Source organism: Odocoileus virginianus, chromosome 7, assembly GCF_023699985.2.
Source record: "Odocoileus virginianus isolate 20LAN1187 ecotype Illinois chromosome 7, Ovbor_1.2, whole genome shotgun sequence".
Lineage (NCBI taxonomy): Eukaryota > Metazoa > Chordata > Mammalia > Artiodactyla > Cervidae > Odocoileus > Odocoileus virginianus.
Genome location: NC_069680.1, coordinates 84,496,105 through 84,513,375, shown reverse-complemented (window position 1 = coordinate 84,513,375; position 17,271 = coordinate 84,496,105). Strand labels below are relative to the sequence as shown.

Sequence of the window (17,271 nt, the reverse complement as noted above, 5' to 3'; positions counted from 1 at the left end):
ATAGCTCAAAGACTGAAAAGGTAAATGAAGAGAGAGAGGGGCAAAACCCTTGATTCTGAGTGTTCAGAAAAAGTGTGAAATGTCATTCTTTCCCTTAATAGTTCCCTTAAGGAACATGAGAAAATTTTCAAAGCAGTGGCTGGTTGAGGCATGCACATGGCAAGGATTTCTGTACCTCTAGGGGAAAATATAGATCAATTAAAATCTTCAGGAGTTTCTTATATTTATTGGAAATTGCTTACAGACATGTGGTATCTTTCTGATAATTTGGGAATTTCCATGAACTTCTGTGCTTTCATAGTCACCCACTTATTTTCTCTCTGCTGCCTTCTACCCTAGTAGGAAGATAACAAGAGAAAAAACAACAACAGCAACACAAAACTAAGTCTGAAGCAGCGGACTGTTGGAAACACTGAGTAACATGAATAACACTGCTCAGGAAAAGTGTAAGATGCTATTAGAATAAAACGATGTCTTCTGGTGCCCAAGAACTTAAGGAAAGAAGCTAATTTTTTGAGGCTGTGTCACCACTAATCACAAACTCTGATGGGCTTTTGAAAATACACGTCAGTGATTTTATCATATCTTCAGAACCATCCGTCAAGGTATGGGGATTATGCCCTTTATTTCTTTATTTTCGGCTGTGCTGGGTCTGTTGCTCCCCGCGGGCCACTTTCTAGGTATGCTGCACAGGCTTCTCATTGCAGTGGCTTCTCTTGTTGAGGAGCATGCGCTGGAGTGTGCGTGGACTTAGGAACTGTGTCTCGTGGGTTTACTTGCCCTGAAGCATGTGGGATCTTCCCAGGTCAGGGGTCACACCCATGTCCCCTGCATTGGCAGCTGGATTCTTAAGCACAGGGCCACCAGGGAAGTCCCTATGGCTGTTTTATACACAAACAAGCTGAGGCATAAGTGGGCTGAGTCACTTTCTCACGTCACCCAGATGGGAGCTGACAGAATCCAGCTCTTGTCTGTGCAGCCAGATCCTCTGTGCATCTTGAACTGGGAACCTCATACCTGACAGACAAGGTTAGTCATCCTTGGAGGAAACACAGGGCTTGTCTGTAGACATCGTGGCTCCAAGGTGACATGGCTGCAATGTCTGGAAGGCAGGACTGGAATGTGCTCGTAAATACAAAACTGACATCTTACACACTGTGTGGGTCTAATCTGGAGAAAGACGCTAGCACAGAGGTGCTCCCCCGCTGGGGAGTGGGGAACACTGACCAGGAGCATGGAGGATGAAAGCACTGTTTTCACCCTCCTGGGCCGGGGGAGAGGGTGGGGACCGGTGGGAACCTTCCTGTCTGCAGGGCAGACAGGCAGCTCCGCATCGTGGTCCATGTGAGGCCAGATGTGGCTCAGAGCAAAGCTCTCGAGGCCCTCTTCATCGCAAGGAGATTGTTAACAGCCCCCAGCTGAGAAAACCAAGTTCAAAGGAGGTTTACTTTGACAAGCTGAGGAGCTCTGAGGGGTAGAGGTAGGTTCAGACTCTCTCTCTTTTTTAAAAAGTATTTATTTTATTAATTTTTGGCTGCGCTCGGTCTTTGTTGCTGCACGTGGGCTTTCTCCAGTGTCCGGGAGCGGGCCGACTCTGTAGTTGTGGCGCTCGAGCTTCTCCTGGCAGAGGCTCCTTCTGTCAGAGCACGGCCTCCAGAGTGCAGGGCCTCAAGCTGCAGCTCCCCGGCTCTAGAGCTCTGATTCAGTAGTTGTGGCCCATGGGTTTCGTTGCCCTACAGCATGTGGGATCTTCTAAGACCAGGGATTGCACCCATGTCCCCTGCATTGCCAGGCAGATTCTTTTCCACTGTACCACCAGGGATGTCCCAGACTCTCTTGAGAATGTCATTCTTCCTCTTGCAAGTCTTGTCATTCCTGGGATGCTGAGCCTCGTGGATGATTGACTGTGGGGCCTGGTCCTGTGGGTGGCTTGAACTCCTGTGTGTGCCTGCTGGGCCAGCGCATCCCTCGATGCACACACAGCTCTCTGGGAAGCCTGGACTGCAGGAATGATTCCCCGGGCGGCCTGGCTCTGTGCTGGCCTGGCCTGACTGTGATATCTGGGGGTGTCATCACCATGCTCTGAATGCCAGCCTCCAGGGGAGCAGCCAGCATCTCCGGCTCTTTGCCCTCCTTGGCAGATGGTCCTGATCTGAGAGTTTTCTGTGATACCCTCCCTGATAGTAGTGACTGGTGGAGACACTAGAATCTCATCTTTATAAAAAAAAAAAATCACAAAATATCTCATTTTGAGAACAAAAGCTTTCAAAAGGAGTTGAGTAAAGATGTTTAGTTGCTTTCCACAGTATGGAAACATATTGATATAACCAAAGCACACTTGAGCTATTTAAGCATCAAAGCATCCGTGGAGACTTACGCTTAAGAGTAAAATGTATTGCTTTGTTCGAATTGATTCCAGAGTGAAGAGGCACTCCAAAGGCAAGAAGACACAAGGATTCTGTATAATTAGTTTGTGCTGTGTGAATGTAAATGGGTACTTGAAAACAGTTTGCTCTCTTAAACATCCTCAGTATTCCCCACTTCTGTCTTCCAGAAAGTAGGACTGTTTAAACAAACCCCTTCTGTGTAGGGGGTGCAGAGGTTAACTCCAGTCCAGCCCCTGCCTAGTTTTCATCCACTCCAAATGCTAATGGCGTTTGAATCAATCGGAAAGATTTGAGCTTCCTAGATGGAGAGATGGCCTCTTAAAACTTGGATGCTATATATAGTATCTCAATATGAAGTGAGACTAGAAAAGTTTTATGAGAGAAGAATCCTCAGGTGCAGATGAAAGACAATCATATTCTGTTGTAAAATATTTCCTTACATCTAAGACCCAGTTAAGAGACAGGTCACCCTCAGCACCCTCCCCCATGCTCACAGTGGCTTAGAGCATCTTTATAACATAGGGATCATTTAATTTCTTCACACCAGGGCATCAAGTATTTCCACACTCCACTAGAGTGTGGAAAAAAATACCAAATTTCCTCTCGTTTTCTAGTAGGAAACCATAGAGCAGACATTTGCTGCTTATATCATTTTTAAGGACAGGCGTTTAAAGTGGCACAAACCTTTGATATGGGCTTAAATTCTGAGTATTATAAAAATTTAGTGCAAAGTAGAGACTTCCTTGAAAGACAGGCTACTACTTATGTGTGAAGTGCTGACAACTTAAGAGCATTTTTTAATAAACACATCTCAAACTTGGCATGCAAAACGGAGCATTTAGAAAGCCATGAAAATAAGCCACTGCATAAAATACAGCATTAAAAAGGTAACTGTGAACTTTACAGATGGACAAGTCTGAGCAAAGCTTTCTTTTGTTAGGGTGGATGTGAGAGCTTACGGTTCTTTGCTACAAAAATAAGAGTAGAAACTTGTTTTGAAGTAACAGCTACAGAGAGGGCTCCTTCTGGTTCATCCATATTTTATTAGGGTAGCAGTTAAAAAATTCATTAGCGACACCCATCTGGAGCTAACAGCACTCTTGAGGGGGTTCAGATGGTGATCGGATTTTTGAGTCGCACTTTGCATGGAAACAAAAAGACAATCGTTTATGAGAATTAATAGGTGCTGTGGAGAGAGGCTGCACAGTGATTTCAGAGCAAACCCTTTCACGGGCTTTATGAGTCTCTAGTTGCTAAATTCCTCTACTACTTGCTTCACCTGAAGGAAGGAGATCCAGGGGTAAAAAGGAAAGAAAAGAGAGCTCAGGACATTGGATCAGAGAGTTGGGCAGGTAGTGGCCAACGAGAGTGGGTGGGTTAAGTGTCTAGGGATACCATGCTAGATGCCGTGTGTATTGGCCTCCAAGAACCTCCTCCTGCTCTATCTTTACCTTAAGTTCTGTCTACAGGGCTCCCCTGGTGGCTCAGATGGTAAAGAATTTGCCTGTAAGGCAGGAGACCTGGGTTCAAAACCTGAGTCGGGAAGATCCCCTGGAAAAGGGAATTGGTTGCCCACTCCAGTATTCTTGGCTGGAAAATTCCATGGACAGAGGAGTCTGGCAGGCTGCAGTCCATGGGGTTGAAAAGAGACACGACTAAGCGAGTAACACTTTCATTTTCACTGCCTACAGGGGGCCATGTCCAGGTGCCTTGGCTTTAAGATGGCATTTTTGCTTTATTCCTGAATTGCAAGTAAAAACAGCTTTTGAATGATTACTCTGTGCCAGGCTTGGCAGAGGCCAGTGAAACGCATAACCTCTTCTATTGTCTCGGCAATGCCATGAGGTGGAGCCACGGGTGACAGACCAGATAACACAAGCGGCAGAGTCGCAAGTAACCCAACCCAGCACTCACTTGGAAGTGGCAGAGAGAAATTTTAAATGCAGGTTATCTGTCTCCAGAGCCCATACCATTTCCTACTGAAAAACACGTGTCCATAATTTGTGTGTGGGTATGTACATGCTTTTTAAATAAGCTTTTTATTTTGGAATATTTATAGATTTATAGGAAAGTAGGAAGGATAATACAGTTTCCTTCACCCAGGTTTCTGTATGCTAACCTATATAATATGTTATAATATATATTATATATTTGCTGTTGTCCAGTTGCTAAGTTATGTATGCCTGACTCTTTGTGACCCCATGGATTGTAGTCCACCAGGCTCCTCTGTCCATGGAGTTTTCCAGGCAAGAATACTGGAGTAGGTTGCCATTTCCTCCTCCAGGGGATCTTCCCAACCCAGGGATCAAACCGGCATCTCCTGGGTCTCCTGCATTGGTATATGAATTCTTCACCACTGTCCCACCTGGGAAGCCCTGTATGTGGTAGGATATTTAAAACTAAAAAATTAACATTGGTACAATGAGCTAACCTACAGCTTTTATTTGAGTTTCACCAACTTTCCACGAATATCCTTTCATTGTTCCCAGATCCGATCCAGGATCCCACACTGCATGGTACATTGTGGGTTTGACCCTTAAACACCAAAGTGGGCTGAATGTTGAAGCGTGTTTGGGCCCTGCCATCCTGACTGCAGACGGGGGAAGTAAGAAAGCTGCCGGCCTCCCAGGCCTTCCTCATGGGTGGTCATGTCAGGGGCCAGGGGCGCGGGTGGGCAGTGCCCAGGCCTCCCATTGTCTTATAGGAAGTGGAAACCCTATGTGGGGGAGAAGATTTAGAACAGATGGAGACAAGTTTTAAATACAGATCACACTTGGTCCGCATGTAGTGGGCAACAACTACAGCTGCATTTCAAGAAATGAAAGAGGAAGATTCTGCAAAGAAACATGATCTACAGTGCTGTGAATAAGTTCATGATAGGCTTGAACTCCCAAGTGTTCCAGGAGGTTATTCAGGACTAAAGCAGAGGCTCCCAGTCCCACTGCCTACGGGGTCACTTAGGGAGCCTCCAAAGGACTCAGGCCTGAGTCCCTCTCCCCAACTCTGTGATGTCATCAGCCTGGGTTGTGGCCTGGACTGTGGAATTTTTAAAAGATGCCATTTAAAAGTGACTCTAATGTGCAGCCTTGTTTGGGAGCCACTGATCCAAAATCTCAGTATTTCAGCTGCAGAACTAAGGCCAAGGATAGCGGTGACAGCAGCTGGACACACAGGCTGCATTGGTGTAAGTGGTGTCCCTCACCCAACACCTTCTGGAATCACCAGTGGCTTCCTTCCCTTTTGGCTCTTTCTCTCCTAAGCCCTCCCCTCCTTCCAGAATTCCTCCTTAACTGGCGCTGTCCTTTCTCCAGGCTCTTCTGTTCTCATCCATTCCTCTTCTCTCCAGCACAGGCCCCTGCCTCGTACTGCCTCCACCTGGAAGCCTCCCAGGCTTGCCCACAGCCTGCCGTCCCTTCTTCCCTGGTGGCCTTGCCTGCCAGCTCTCAGTTACCCTGAGAAGGAATCGTGGCATTCCTGTATACTTGCTGTTCCCTCTACCTGCAGATTCTTTACTGACTGAACCACCAGGGAAGCTCATGTATACCTATAATCTGCATTCCCATACATACTTGTGTGTGTACATGCACACTTGCACGTGTCTTTTATTACACTCTGACATGTGTGCACCCATGAGTATGCATGAGTACACCCTGGTCCTCCCTGCCCATTGATGATGCTGTTGAAAATGTACTTCCTGTTGGACTTCTGATTTTAGCTCCTGATTTAAGCTTAGGTTCTTGAGGATGAGGCTGGCTTGTGTTAGGTATGGGGAGTTTTATATGGATATGTCTATAATGGTAGAAGCTGACAAGGAAAAAGAAAGACATTTTTGACCTAAAGGATGTTTTTAAAAATGTAGGCATCTTGGTAAACTAGTTAGGATGATTCTGAAGGGGTTCTTTGTAGAACGATTGAGAATATCATTTATCTGGCCCTGAAATATTTCTTTGCCTAAATGTTTCTTGGGGACTTCGCTCATGGTCCAGTGGTTAAGAATCTGCCTTGCAATGCAGGGGACGTGAGTGCGATCCCCGGTCCGGGAGCTAAGATCTCAACATGCCACGGAGCAACTAAGCCTGTGTGCCGCACTAGCCCATGCTGCAACTGGAGAGAGAGCCCAAGCGCCGCAGTGAAAGGTCCTTCATGACCTCATGAAGAGCCCATGTGCCACAGCTAAGACCTGGCACAGCCCCCAAACTAAATATTAAAAAAATAAGTGTCAACAGAGGGCGGTGGAGGGTGGGCAGCATGCCCATAATGCTCAGAAGAAAGTGTACTCCCTGCCCGTGTTGTGAAGGGTCCTGGGCTGGCTGTGGTGCAGAGCGGGATGCAGACATCAGGAGGACGGCGCCTCCTGGCCCGGGGCCCCCCCTGCTGTGTGGAGGAAGCTGCGGGCTTCCTTTGCCCTGCGTTTGGGGCCTCCTAAGTGCTGTCCTTGTGTCCTTTCTTGTTCCTGTCTGGTCTCTCCTCCACAGAGGGAATCTCAGAAAACATGCAGATCAGATCCCGCGTCTTTCCAGAGATCACTCTCCGGATAAGGAGCTGGTCCTGCTGCAGCTGGATGCAGCGGCTAGCTCCATCCTGCCACCTGCCTGTCACCAGGGTCCCCTACCTGCCCTTGCAGCTCTGCCCCTTCCTCTCTCAGGATCTTCCCAGCAGCCTCCCCATGGCCTCCCTGCCGCCCGCTCACTGTCAGGTCCCATCTAAATGTCACTCCAAGACCCCACTGACCAAACCAGGGCTCTGTTACGTGGCCGGGCACCGCCAGGCTGCCCGTCCACCTCCCCGTCTCTGTTCCTCCATGTGCTTGCGTGGTCGCCACTGCCCGCTCCCAGGAGGATGGGGGCCCTGAGCGCTCACCACGCTCCCTCAGGACAGGGTCTGGTTCCTCCGAGAGGCAGGCGCTCAGAGGGGCGAGACGTGGGCGAGGTTTAAGGAGGTGCCCCTGAGGATAGAGGCGGGGGCAGGGAAGCCTTCCAGGAAGACCAGGAAGGAGCGAGTCTCACCGCCCAGGAGGCTCTGGTCAGGCTGACGGGGGGCTCTTGGGCCCAGGTTGCTTGTAAGAGTTGTCCTGTCTCCCCCGGAACGGTCTGTGTTCACCCTCTCCTTCCTTCAGCTCCAGGAGGTGAGTTTTGGGGTAGCAGATACAGTGAGGAGTACTCTGGAGCTCAGAGAGCCCTCTGCTTTGCCTAAAGGCAAAGAACTGTCAGGTTAACCAGCTGAGCCAACTGGGCAACTCCACTGCGTGCGTGCTCAGGTGCTTCAGCCGTGTCCGACTCTGTGTGACCCCGTGGACTGTAGCCCGCCAGGCTCCTCTATCCCTGGGATTCTCCAGGCAAGAATGCTGGAGTGGGTTACCATGCCCTCCTCCAGGGGATCTTCCTGACCTAGGGATCGAATTCATGTCTCCTGCACTGGCAAGTGGGTTCCTTACCACTAGCGCCACCTGGAAGCCCCAGATAACTCCACTAGTTAACTTCAAATGGAATTCTCCATCCTCTGTGGTTGAGCAGTCATTCCATCTTGGGACGGTGTTTGTACACGACTTACATCCCGTGCTGGATTGTAAGCAATCTGGGGGAGGGGGTGGTGTCTTGCCCTTGTCTGCATCCCCATTCAGTATCCTGTGTTCAGTGAGGACTGGTTTTGTTGGCGTGGATCGCACAATTAAAATGGAAATGCAGTAAAGCTTGATTTATTTTTCTCCAGCACTTGTCTCGCTCACCAGATTCTTGCTATAGTGACCCCGAGGCACTTCCGAATCCCCAGGTGCTCTCTGAACTGTCTGAGAAAGAGGAACTTGCGCTCAGTTGAGTGTTTGTGCTTAATGTATATGATTGGATTCTGGTTCTTGGAAAACAAGTTAATCCTCAGGCTTGTGTGGTTTCTTTATGATCCGGAACCTTTGGTTAATCTGAACATTTTATAAAAGTCTATGCCTTGACCATGACAAATAGGATTAAAATTCCTTCCATGAAAAGAGTATATTCACTTATGTTTCCACTGTACACTTATACATAGGTTGTGTTTTGTGAAGTCATCATGTTGTATTTCTCTGACTATTCTACACATCCTCAGCAGTGCCTCTGAGTCCCTGTGTTTCCCCTTCAGGAGGCAGAAGTGCTTTCCCCACGGGGCCTTAGCATCATCGAGCAACTCTCCGAAACCCACATGAGCATTTTGTGTAGATTTTAACTTGGGTATTGGCTTTAAGGTCTTCCAAGTAAATTCATGAGTATGTTTTCTTAAACTGCGTAGTTTAGATTTCCTAGTCAAAAATGAATATTATTTGGTCAATGTATATTAGATGCCTTCTCTGTATACTAGGATTTGGCGGGGGGCTGTTGTAACGATCTCATGGAGCTTATTTATAGCATAAATTGAGAACAGTTTATATACACCAAAGAGAATAACTGACAGAGCTGGGTATCAATAAATAGGGACGAGGAGTGATGTGGACTCTTGGTGAAGGCCTGTGAGCTGGGTAATCTGGCCGAGGTAGCTGATGGGGGAGGGGTTGGATGGATAAAGGGAGAGTCTTAGAGGTGGGGCAGGCAGGATCCTTGCTGACGGGGCTGGTGACATTGGTTTCTCCAATTTTCTGCATAAATTATGTAAGCAGATGCTCCTGGGTATCTTATCTGGGCTGTGTGTGGGAGCCCCGTGACATCTGGGCCGAGTCGAAGTCCTCATCCTTCCCTCCCTTCAGTCTCAGAGCTCACTGGGTGGATAGGGTGGAGATGGGACCCCACACAAGCAGGGGCCTGCCGGTCTGCGCCGTGGAGAGGAAGTGAGAGGACTGTGCTCCCCTCCCCTAGAGCCTGCTGTGCAGTGTGAGGCTGCAAGGGAAGGAGACAGCTGCTGAGGCCCTGCCTGCGTCTCAGCCTGTCTGGGGCCAGCTGCGCAGACTGGAGCCCTCTCTGGGTTTACACAGAACAGAGGGCACAGCTGGCTTCAGGTCTCTCCCTCGTCTTGCCACAGTCAACTTCCTGCCCGCTTGAACCTGTGTTCCCAGAGCTGACTGCAGCAAGGTGCCAGAAGGACTCTTTCTCTCCAAGGTCTGATGCATTAGAAGCCTTCCTCAACCGCAGGATGTGAAGGCTGGGCTTGGATGTCAGGGCGGATTTCAGGCAGGGTAGATAAGTAACAGTTGGTTTCTGGTTAGAGGGCTGGGGCTTCCCAGTTGGGAACCCTCCTGCCAATGCAGGAGACTTAAGAAATGAGGATTCGATCCCTGGGTCGGGAAGATCCCCTGGAGGAGGGCATGGCAACCCACTCCAGTATTCTTCCCTGGAGAACCCCACGGACAGGGAGTCTGGTAGGCTACAGTCCATAGGGTCACCAAGAGTCAGATATGGCTGAAGTGACTTATCATGCAGGCACAGAGGGATATCAGGTGCGCGTGTGTGTGTTAAGTTGCATGTCTGTTAAATCATGTCTGACTTTTTGCAACCCCAGGGTCTGCAGCCTGCCAGACTCCTCAGTCCATGGGGATTCTCCAGGCAAGAATACTGGAGTGAGTTGCCAGCTCCTTCTCCATAGGGACATCATAAATGTCCTCAAAAAAAAAAAAATTTAAAAATAAGTGGAAAAAGGTTTCAGAGCAGCCGTGTGCTCCATATGGGTTTCTGATACCCCTTCTGGCTCATTCCACAGGTGCCCTCCAGATCCAACCCTACTAGCTCCTCTGCCCTCTCTGGAGGCTTAGGATCGAGAGCGTGTGACAGTCTCTGTTTCTGGGGTCACATTCTGGGAAGGCTCCCACCTGGGGGGATGTCTGGCGTACAGGAGGATTCAGGGACTGGGCTCCCCCCTTTCCCCACCCCTACCTCTCAGCCCCTCATTTGATGAACACTGTGGCCTGACGGCATCTTACAGGACACCCCCGACCCCCACCCAGGAACTCAGGCTCCCATTGGGGAAGTGCTTGGATAGCAGCTGGGCCAGGGCTGGGGAGGTTCCAGACCCTTGGTTGAGTAGCTTTAAGGAGGGCTACTCAGACCCAAGGACCTACAGTTACTTGAAAAGAAGTGAAATTTCAAACAAATTATTTTCTACTTAACGTTGCCCGTTTAACTTCAGAGGGGTTATTTGTGTGATTGGACTTGCATAAAAAAATTAGTTTAAAGTCTCTTTAAGCCAAAAAACAATACAGATTTCATAGGACTCTGTTTTGAAGGTATGAATTTGCTGAATAGTTTTCCTTTGGTAATTGAAGCCAGAGTTCAGTGTTCTCTCTGCTTCCTTCTGGATTCCTTTTTCTTCGAAAAATATTTTGCCAGTTTTATAGGCAGAGGAGAGTTAGTTCTTCTTGGCATGCCTCTGCCCTGTGCTGACCACCTCCAGGTGCAGCGGGCAGCCTCAGATGGCGAGAGCAATGAGGGAGAGGGTGGGTCTCCTTGGGATCACAGAGCATGGTGACCCAGTTTGGTCTATTAAAAAAAAATTTTCTTTATTGAGGTGAAACACATATAACACAGAATTACCCTTGTAACCATTTTCAAGCGTACAGTTCCGTGTCATTACGGATGTTAGCATTGCTTTGTTTCTGTCACCCTGTCCATCTCCAGAACTTTGTTGTCTTCCCAGAGTGAAGCTCTGTGCCCCCTGAGCACTAGCTCCCAACATTCTCCTCCCTCCAGCCGTCTGCCTTCCTCCAGCCCCTGCAACCATCTTTCTACCTTCTGTCTCTATTAATTTGACTCCTCAAGGTATCTCACATAGGTGGGATCAAACATACTTGTCCCTTTGTGACTATCTTATTTCACTGAACGTCATGTTCTCAAGATTGAGGTTCATTCATGTTTTAACAGGAGTCAGAATTTCCCTTTTTTAAATAAGGCTGAATAATTTCCCATCGTGTGGACAGACCATGTGTCATCCATCCATTTGTCAAGGCTCTCTTGGGTTGTTTCCACCTTTGTGTATAGTGAATAATGCCGCTATGAACACAGGGGTACAGTTATCTCTTTGAAACCTGATTTCAATTCTTTTGGGTATATACTAAGAAGTGGAATTGCTGGACCATGTAGTAATTCTATTTTTAATTCTTTGAGGAATTTCTATACTCTTTTCAGCTATACCATTTTACATTCCCGTAAGTGCACATTCCCATAGAGCACACTGGTTTCACTTTTTCCACATCATCATCAACACTTAAATTATTTTCTGTGTGTGTGTTCAATAGTAGCCATCCTAGTGAGTGGTCCAAAATGATGTATTAATGATTCCTTCTGTACATTTTCTGCAGCTTTTTGTCATGTTCTTTCCCACCAATGCAAACCTTGATGGAAGAAAAGAAAAATAAGAAAAAAGAAAAAATAAAACCTTTCTTTTGACTTCTTGTCATTGCAACTTGTCATCCTAAGTGGTGTCATTGGAGGTAAAGGATATAGAAAAGGCATGTGATTTGGGGTCAGATGGGCCCCAGTCCATCCATCCATCCATCCATCCATCCATCTCCATCCAGCCATCCATCCATCCATCCATCCATCTCCATCCATCCATCCATCCATCCATCCATCCATCCATCCATCTCCATCCATCCATCCATCCATCTCCATCCATCCATCCATCCATCCATCCATCCATCCATCCATCCATCTCACTTTCCCTCCATATATCCTCGCACCCGTTCATTTATTCACCATTTATCAAGCAACTTAAAGGCAGGGCGTGGTCATAACACAGTGGGATCCTGGATGCCTAGTGCTCTCTGTTTACTTGATGAAGAATCTGAGACCATCTGTATTCTGGGAAGTGGGGCAGGATGTGTGGACCCAGTAGTGGTGGGGAGCTCTGCTCCAATTCTCAGCACAGGCTGCCCTATACACACAGCTGTGCCTCACATTGCTCTTGCGTCTTCCATCCAGTCTGATTCGAGTTGTTCCAGGGCCCAAGACTTAGCCGCTTGCAGGGGTTTGATTTCTCTGAGCCTCAGTTTCCCTAACTGAAAGAAATGTTACAATTCCTGGTTGATTCACATGACTTTGGTAGGGAACTATGGAAATTAACTGCAGATGAGGATACGTCATGAGTAACAAGGTGCTACAAAATATCAAAATAATAACTGTTAATAACATTTTAATCACAATTACTGTTAGTCCCAGGCACCATTCTGAGGGGTCTGCCTGTAGTAACTCATTTAGTTTAATGCTCACCACCATCCTAGGAGAGAAGTACTGTTGATACCTCCATTTTACTGATTAGCAAACTGAGGCACAGAGAGGCTAAGTAACTTCAGAAATGTCACACAGCAAGAAATGGCACTATGTGGTTTGAACTAGGCGATGAGGTGCTGAAACTCATGCTCTCAGCTGCTATAGCATCATGCCTCTGAGAGGCATCAACAATTTTATTGTCTCCATCCTTCTCGCATAGCTGGGAGGGGAACACAGCCCCTGGTTTGGAGAACACAGTAAAGAGGGCCTCCTGTCATTCACTGTGAGATGAATTGATGGGCATAGGGTCTCAGGCAGCTTTCCACGGTCTGTAGGCATGCAAAGCCGTGGAAAACTCAGGTAATGAAACCATACATATATCTTAAGAGTAGCCAGCATAGGTGATTGGCTCTCATTCTGAGGAGTGTGCTGGCATTTGGCTTCAGCTCCTTTGCTTTCCAGGCCACTCCAGGATGAAAGCACTGATGCACCTGAAAGATCAACAGGCAGGATGCTGGGGGCTCAGAAGGAACTGCCGAGATTGTGCTTGAAACATGTTAGCATAATAGCCATGTCTGCTGCTCTGCTGAACAGAGGAGCTGGGAGGCTGGGCTGTGTCTACACACCCCAGGGGGCACTTCCTGAGGATCATCAGAGTTTCTTTACCAGGTTGGTGTGGTGACCACTGAGCCAGCATCTCTGTTTGACAGATGCCCAAGGGATGACCTCTGAGCCCGGGGTTGTTCTCCATCCCAGTTCTGGCTGAGCCAGGGACGTGTTTGTGTGTGTGTGTGTGTGTGTGTGTGTGTGTGTGTGTGTGTGTATTTATGATGATGTTTTCTCTTTCTCTCCAGGCAGCCAAGATCGCTCACCACCTGCAGCGTGTTTTCGGAGGAGGCGGCTGGCACGGAGGCCGGGCTACATGAGAAGCGCAGCTGGGCCCAGGATCGGGTTCCTCTCCCCGCCAGTGGGCGCTCCGTTCCGGGCCCAGGGTGGGGCGTGTGGCGAGGAGTCTCAGTGCCCTGAGTCCAGGGCCAGCCCGTGTGGCCTTGACCCTGGAGGCCAGTGGCGAGGTCGCTCAGTTGGGAGCCTCATTCCCAGGAGCACGGCTGCCTCAGCTCTGGCCTCCGTGGGGCACCGAGGACCGGCTCTGACGGCCGTGAGAGGAAGCCCAGGGCTCCTTGGGGCTCAGCCCCGAGCTGGCACTGCCCTGCCCCATAGGCTCAGCAGGCTGTGTGGCCCCAGGGCCACTGGCTGTCAAGGGGAGTTGCCGTCCATGGACACTCGCGAGGCCCCGAGCCCTTGCCAGGAAGCCTGGAACAAAGGCTGTCCATCCCCGGAGGACGTGAGTGACACCAGCTGCAGCCTCGGGAGTGGCCCCCAGGCCCCCTCTGTCCCTGCCAGCTCTCAGGATGTCTTTACCTCCAGCTTTAGTTTCATTCGCCTCTCCTTGGGCTCTGCCGGGGAGCGGGGAGAAGCAGAAGGCTGCCCACCCTCCAGAGAGGCTGAGGGCCCTCATCAGAGCCTGAAGGAGATAGAGGCCAAGGCTGCCAGCTTGGATGGGCCCCACGATCATCCTCAGCTCCTCTCTCTCCCCTTCACTCTCAAGGCTTCTCAGAGCCTGGCAGACGCTTCCCAGACCTCGGGGGGCAGCCCCGGGCTGGAGTGCCAGACTCTTCCATTGTTGGACACGGATGCTGCCTCCTCCTGCTCCCTGGATCCCTTGTGGTTTGAGGCCAGCAGCCCCGGGGATGCTCACCGGTGGGACCCCCTGCTCAGCAAATGTGAGCCAGCACTGCTGCACTGTCTGCAGGGCCAGCGGAGACGGCTGGAGGTGGGTGTCTTACCAGCCTACAGGCCCGGGATGGTCACGGCTCAGATTAGTTCTGGGCAGAGGGCCAGAAACGACGCTTCTGGGGTTGACTGATTTCCCACTGGAAAATGCAGCAGCACCTTTGGTGGCTGGCTGCAAAAAGATGTTTCTGCCCTCCTGCTTCTTCTCTTTCAGTCTGAGCTCAAATCTGTCTCGTTTTCTCTGTCCCTTAGATGCTCAGGTTTGTTGTTTGTTGGGACACAGGCTCCTCTGCGGTTTCTGGCAGGGGTGACTCCTGATTGGCTCAGCAGAGTTCTTCTTTGAAGTGGGAGGTTGGGACCAGGGAACAGGGGAGATGGAGCTGGCTGGTGTGTGGATGGACTGGGTGATATAGAGGTGGTGATGCTCCATATTGGGGGCGATCCAGAGTCGCTTCTGCATTTATAGCTCATCTCCCACTGTAGCCATGGGAGCTCCTGACATGGAATCGGGGGCTTTGTTTCTGGTCACTAAACCTCTCAGCCCCTTAGTTTCCTTTTTTAGAGATGATAACACCACACAGGGTTATTCCGTGGTTCAGTGGGAATGTAAGTGCTTTGGAAATTAGGATGGACTGTATAGATGTATGTCCTGACATTGCAGTGTTGCTGGCCACCCGGTTATCTGAGGGGTGGGTCCACCGTCGACTAGGCAGTCTTGTTCTACCCTAGAAAGTTCCCAGGGAAACCCGGGCAGAGGTGCTTTGTGGTGTGGTGACCCATTGACTCGTCCTGTTGAAAGACTGTTTTCCTTCTGGGGTGTGCATGCATGTATATGTGCACATGTATATCTATGTGCATATGTGTGTGTACATGTGTGCATGTGTATATATGTGGAGGTGTATACACATGTGCATGTGTATGCATGTGTGTGTGGCATAGGTACATGTAAGTAGGGAAGTAAAGCCTCTCTTATCAGGATTGGAAGGAGAACCTGAAAATGTGAGGCTCATGTTCATTCCGAGGGACTGATCTCATTTGCTCTCAGCCCCTCACCTGTGGCCTAAAGTCCCAGCCACATCCCTGTTTGCCCCGTCCCAGACCAGCCATAAGATTTATCACCCAGGGAGATAGAGCAGCTGGGCCAGTGTGCAAGGGACAGTGCAGTGTGCACGGAGTCTTTGAGTCGGGCATGTCCAAAACTGACACCACTGTCTTACCCATTAAACCAGTCCTAACAGGCATCACTGTTGATCTGTAACTGTTGATTTGAGCTAATAGAAGGCATCCAGCTCCTTAGAGGAGCTGCAGGTTCTTCAGCACCTTCCCCTTTGCTCTCTCCCAACCTCTGCTCCATCGTTAAGTGCCCCCAGTCCTGCAGCTAACCTACTCTCACGGCCACGGCCATGGTCCCTGCCTGGTTCAAATGCTTGTTATGTTCCACCCGAGTTCAGTAAGAGGTCTTGACGTATTGACTTTCCTCCAGAGTCTCTCTTCCCCAATTCCTCCTCGCGAGGTCAGCAGTGTTGTCTTTGGGAATACTGCTGGGATGCTGTTATTCCTTGGCTTAAAACATTTGGTGGCATCTTGCTTCCCTTAGGATGGTCTCCAAACCCCTCATCCGGACAGTGGAGACCCTTCCTGACCTGCTGCAGCTGCCCAGCGCCTCCCTCCTCCGGCTCAGCTGTCCGGCCGCTCTCTCTTCCTGTGTCTTGGGCCTCCCCCTGGGTGACCTTCCTGCCGTGTGCCTCCTGCCGAGCTCTTCCAATTCCTGTCAGTGTGGCTCCAAAGCCACTTCCTTGTGAGACCTCTCCTCCCTCCCCCCCGCCCCCCGCCCCGAGACCGAATGAATGCCTCCCTGCATCCCTGCCCACAGCCCTTTAGATGTGTCCTGTGACAGCACTCTTCACTTTAATAATCAGTTGTTTGCGATCCAAGTTCCTCACTTGACCATGAGCTCTTTATCTCCAGCTTACTTTTCTTAGCCATTTTTCAATGCCTGATGCCTGGCATACTGCCTGGTGCTTGATTAAAATTTTGGTTTTAGTGAAATAATTTATCTTGGTAAGATGGGCTGCAGGAATCTAATTGATAGACTTCTTGGATTGAATGTCTGAGGTATAAGGAGAGATGCTGAGAGGCACACACGAGGATCCAAACACTCTGTGGAGGTTTGCACCACTGTGATTTTTGGACTCTGAATGCCAGTTTGCAACACGTTATTTCCAGATCTTTTAAGAAAAATCTCAGTAACATATCTGCATTTCAAAAATCCAAGTTTTGACCCAAGTCAAGCAGAAGTACAATGTGGTTATAAAGACCAGCTTCCCTTCCTCCCAGATAACCAAACAGAAAATCACTTGGCAATGGGTCTGCTATAGTCAGTACACAATATCCAGTCCCTCAGTTTTGGTAGAACCAACAGTTTTTCCCTTCTTTTCAACTCCTTTTACCAATATATAAGGGGCTTCCCAGGTGGCGCTAGTGGTAAAGAACCCACTTACCCATGCAGGAGACACAAGAGATCTGGGTTTGATCCCTGGGTTGGAAAGATCCCCTGGAGGAGGGCATGGCAACCCACTCCAGTATTCTTGGTGGAGAATCCCATGGACAGAGGAACCTGGTGGGTTACAGTCCATTGGGTCGCAAAGAGTCAGCCACAACTGAAGTGACTTAGCATGCATATATATAGCCAGATATAGACCATGCCCTCCCGAGAACCTAAATTTTTTGATACTTTGGAGTCTGTGAAACCTTGAACAGATATGCTCTGTGAGGGCCACAGACTCACCATGCCATTCTCTGAACTACCAGGACATTGGGGTGCCTGGGAGCTGGAATTTTAGAGGCTCTGGTTGCAGAAAACCACATTGGCTCACCTTTTAGATTCCGTGATCTTTAGTTTTAAAAAGAAATGAAATGCAAAACAGAAA

The 17,271-nt window shown here is 49.2% G+C and overlaps 1 protein-coding gene across 2 annotated transcripts in view; it reads left to right on the top strand.

Annotated features, from left to right (window-relative positions):
* DISC1 (DISC1 scaffold protein) overlaps window positions 1–17,271 on the top strand; it is a 389,098-nt gene that overhangs the window by 53,783 nt on the left and 318,044 nt on the right. For both annotated transcript variants that reach the window (XM_070471094.1, XM_070471092.1), the window contains exon 2: window positions 13,402–14,381. In XM_070471094.1, coding sequence (XP_070327195.1) covers window positions 13,402–14,381 — 980 coding nt within the window. The remainder of the gene's footprint in view (window positions 1–13,401; window positions 14,382–17,271) is intronic.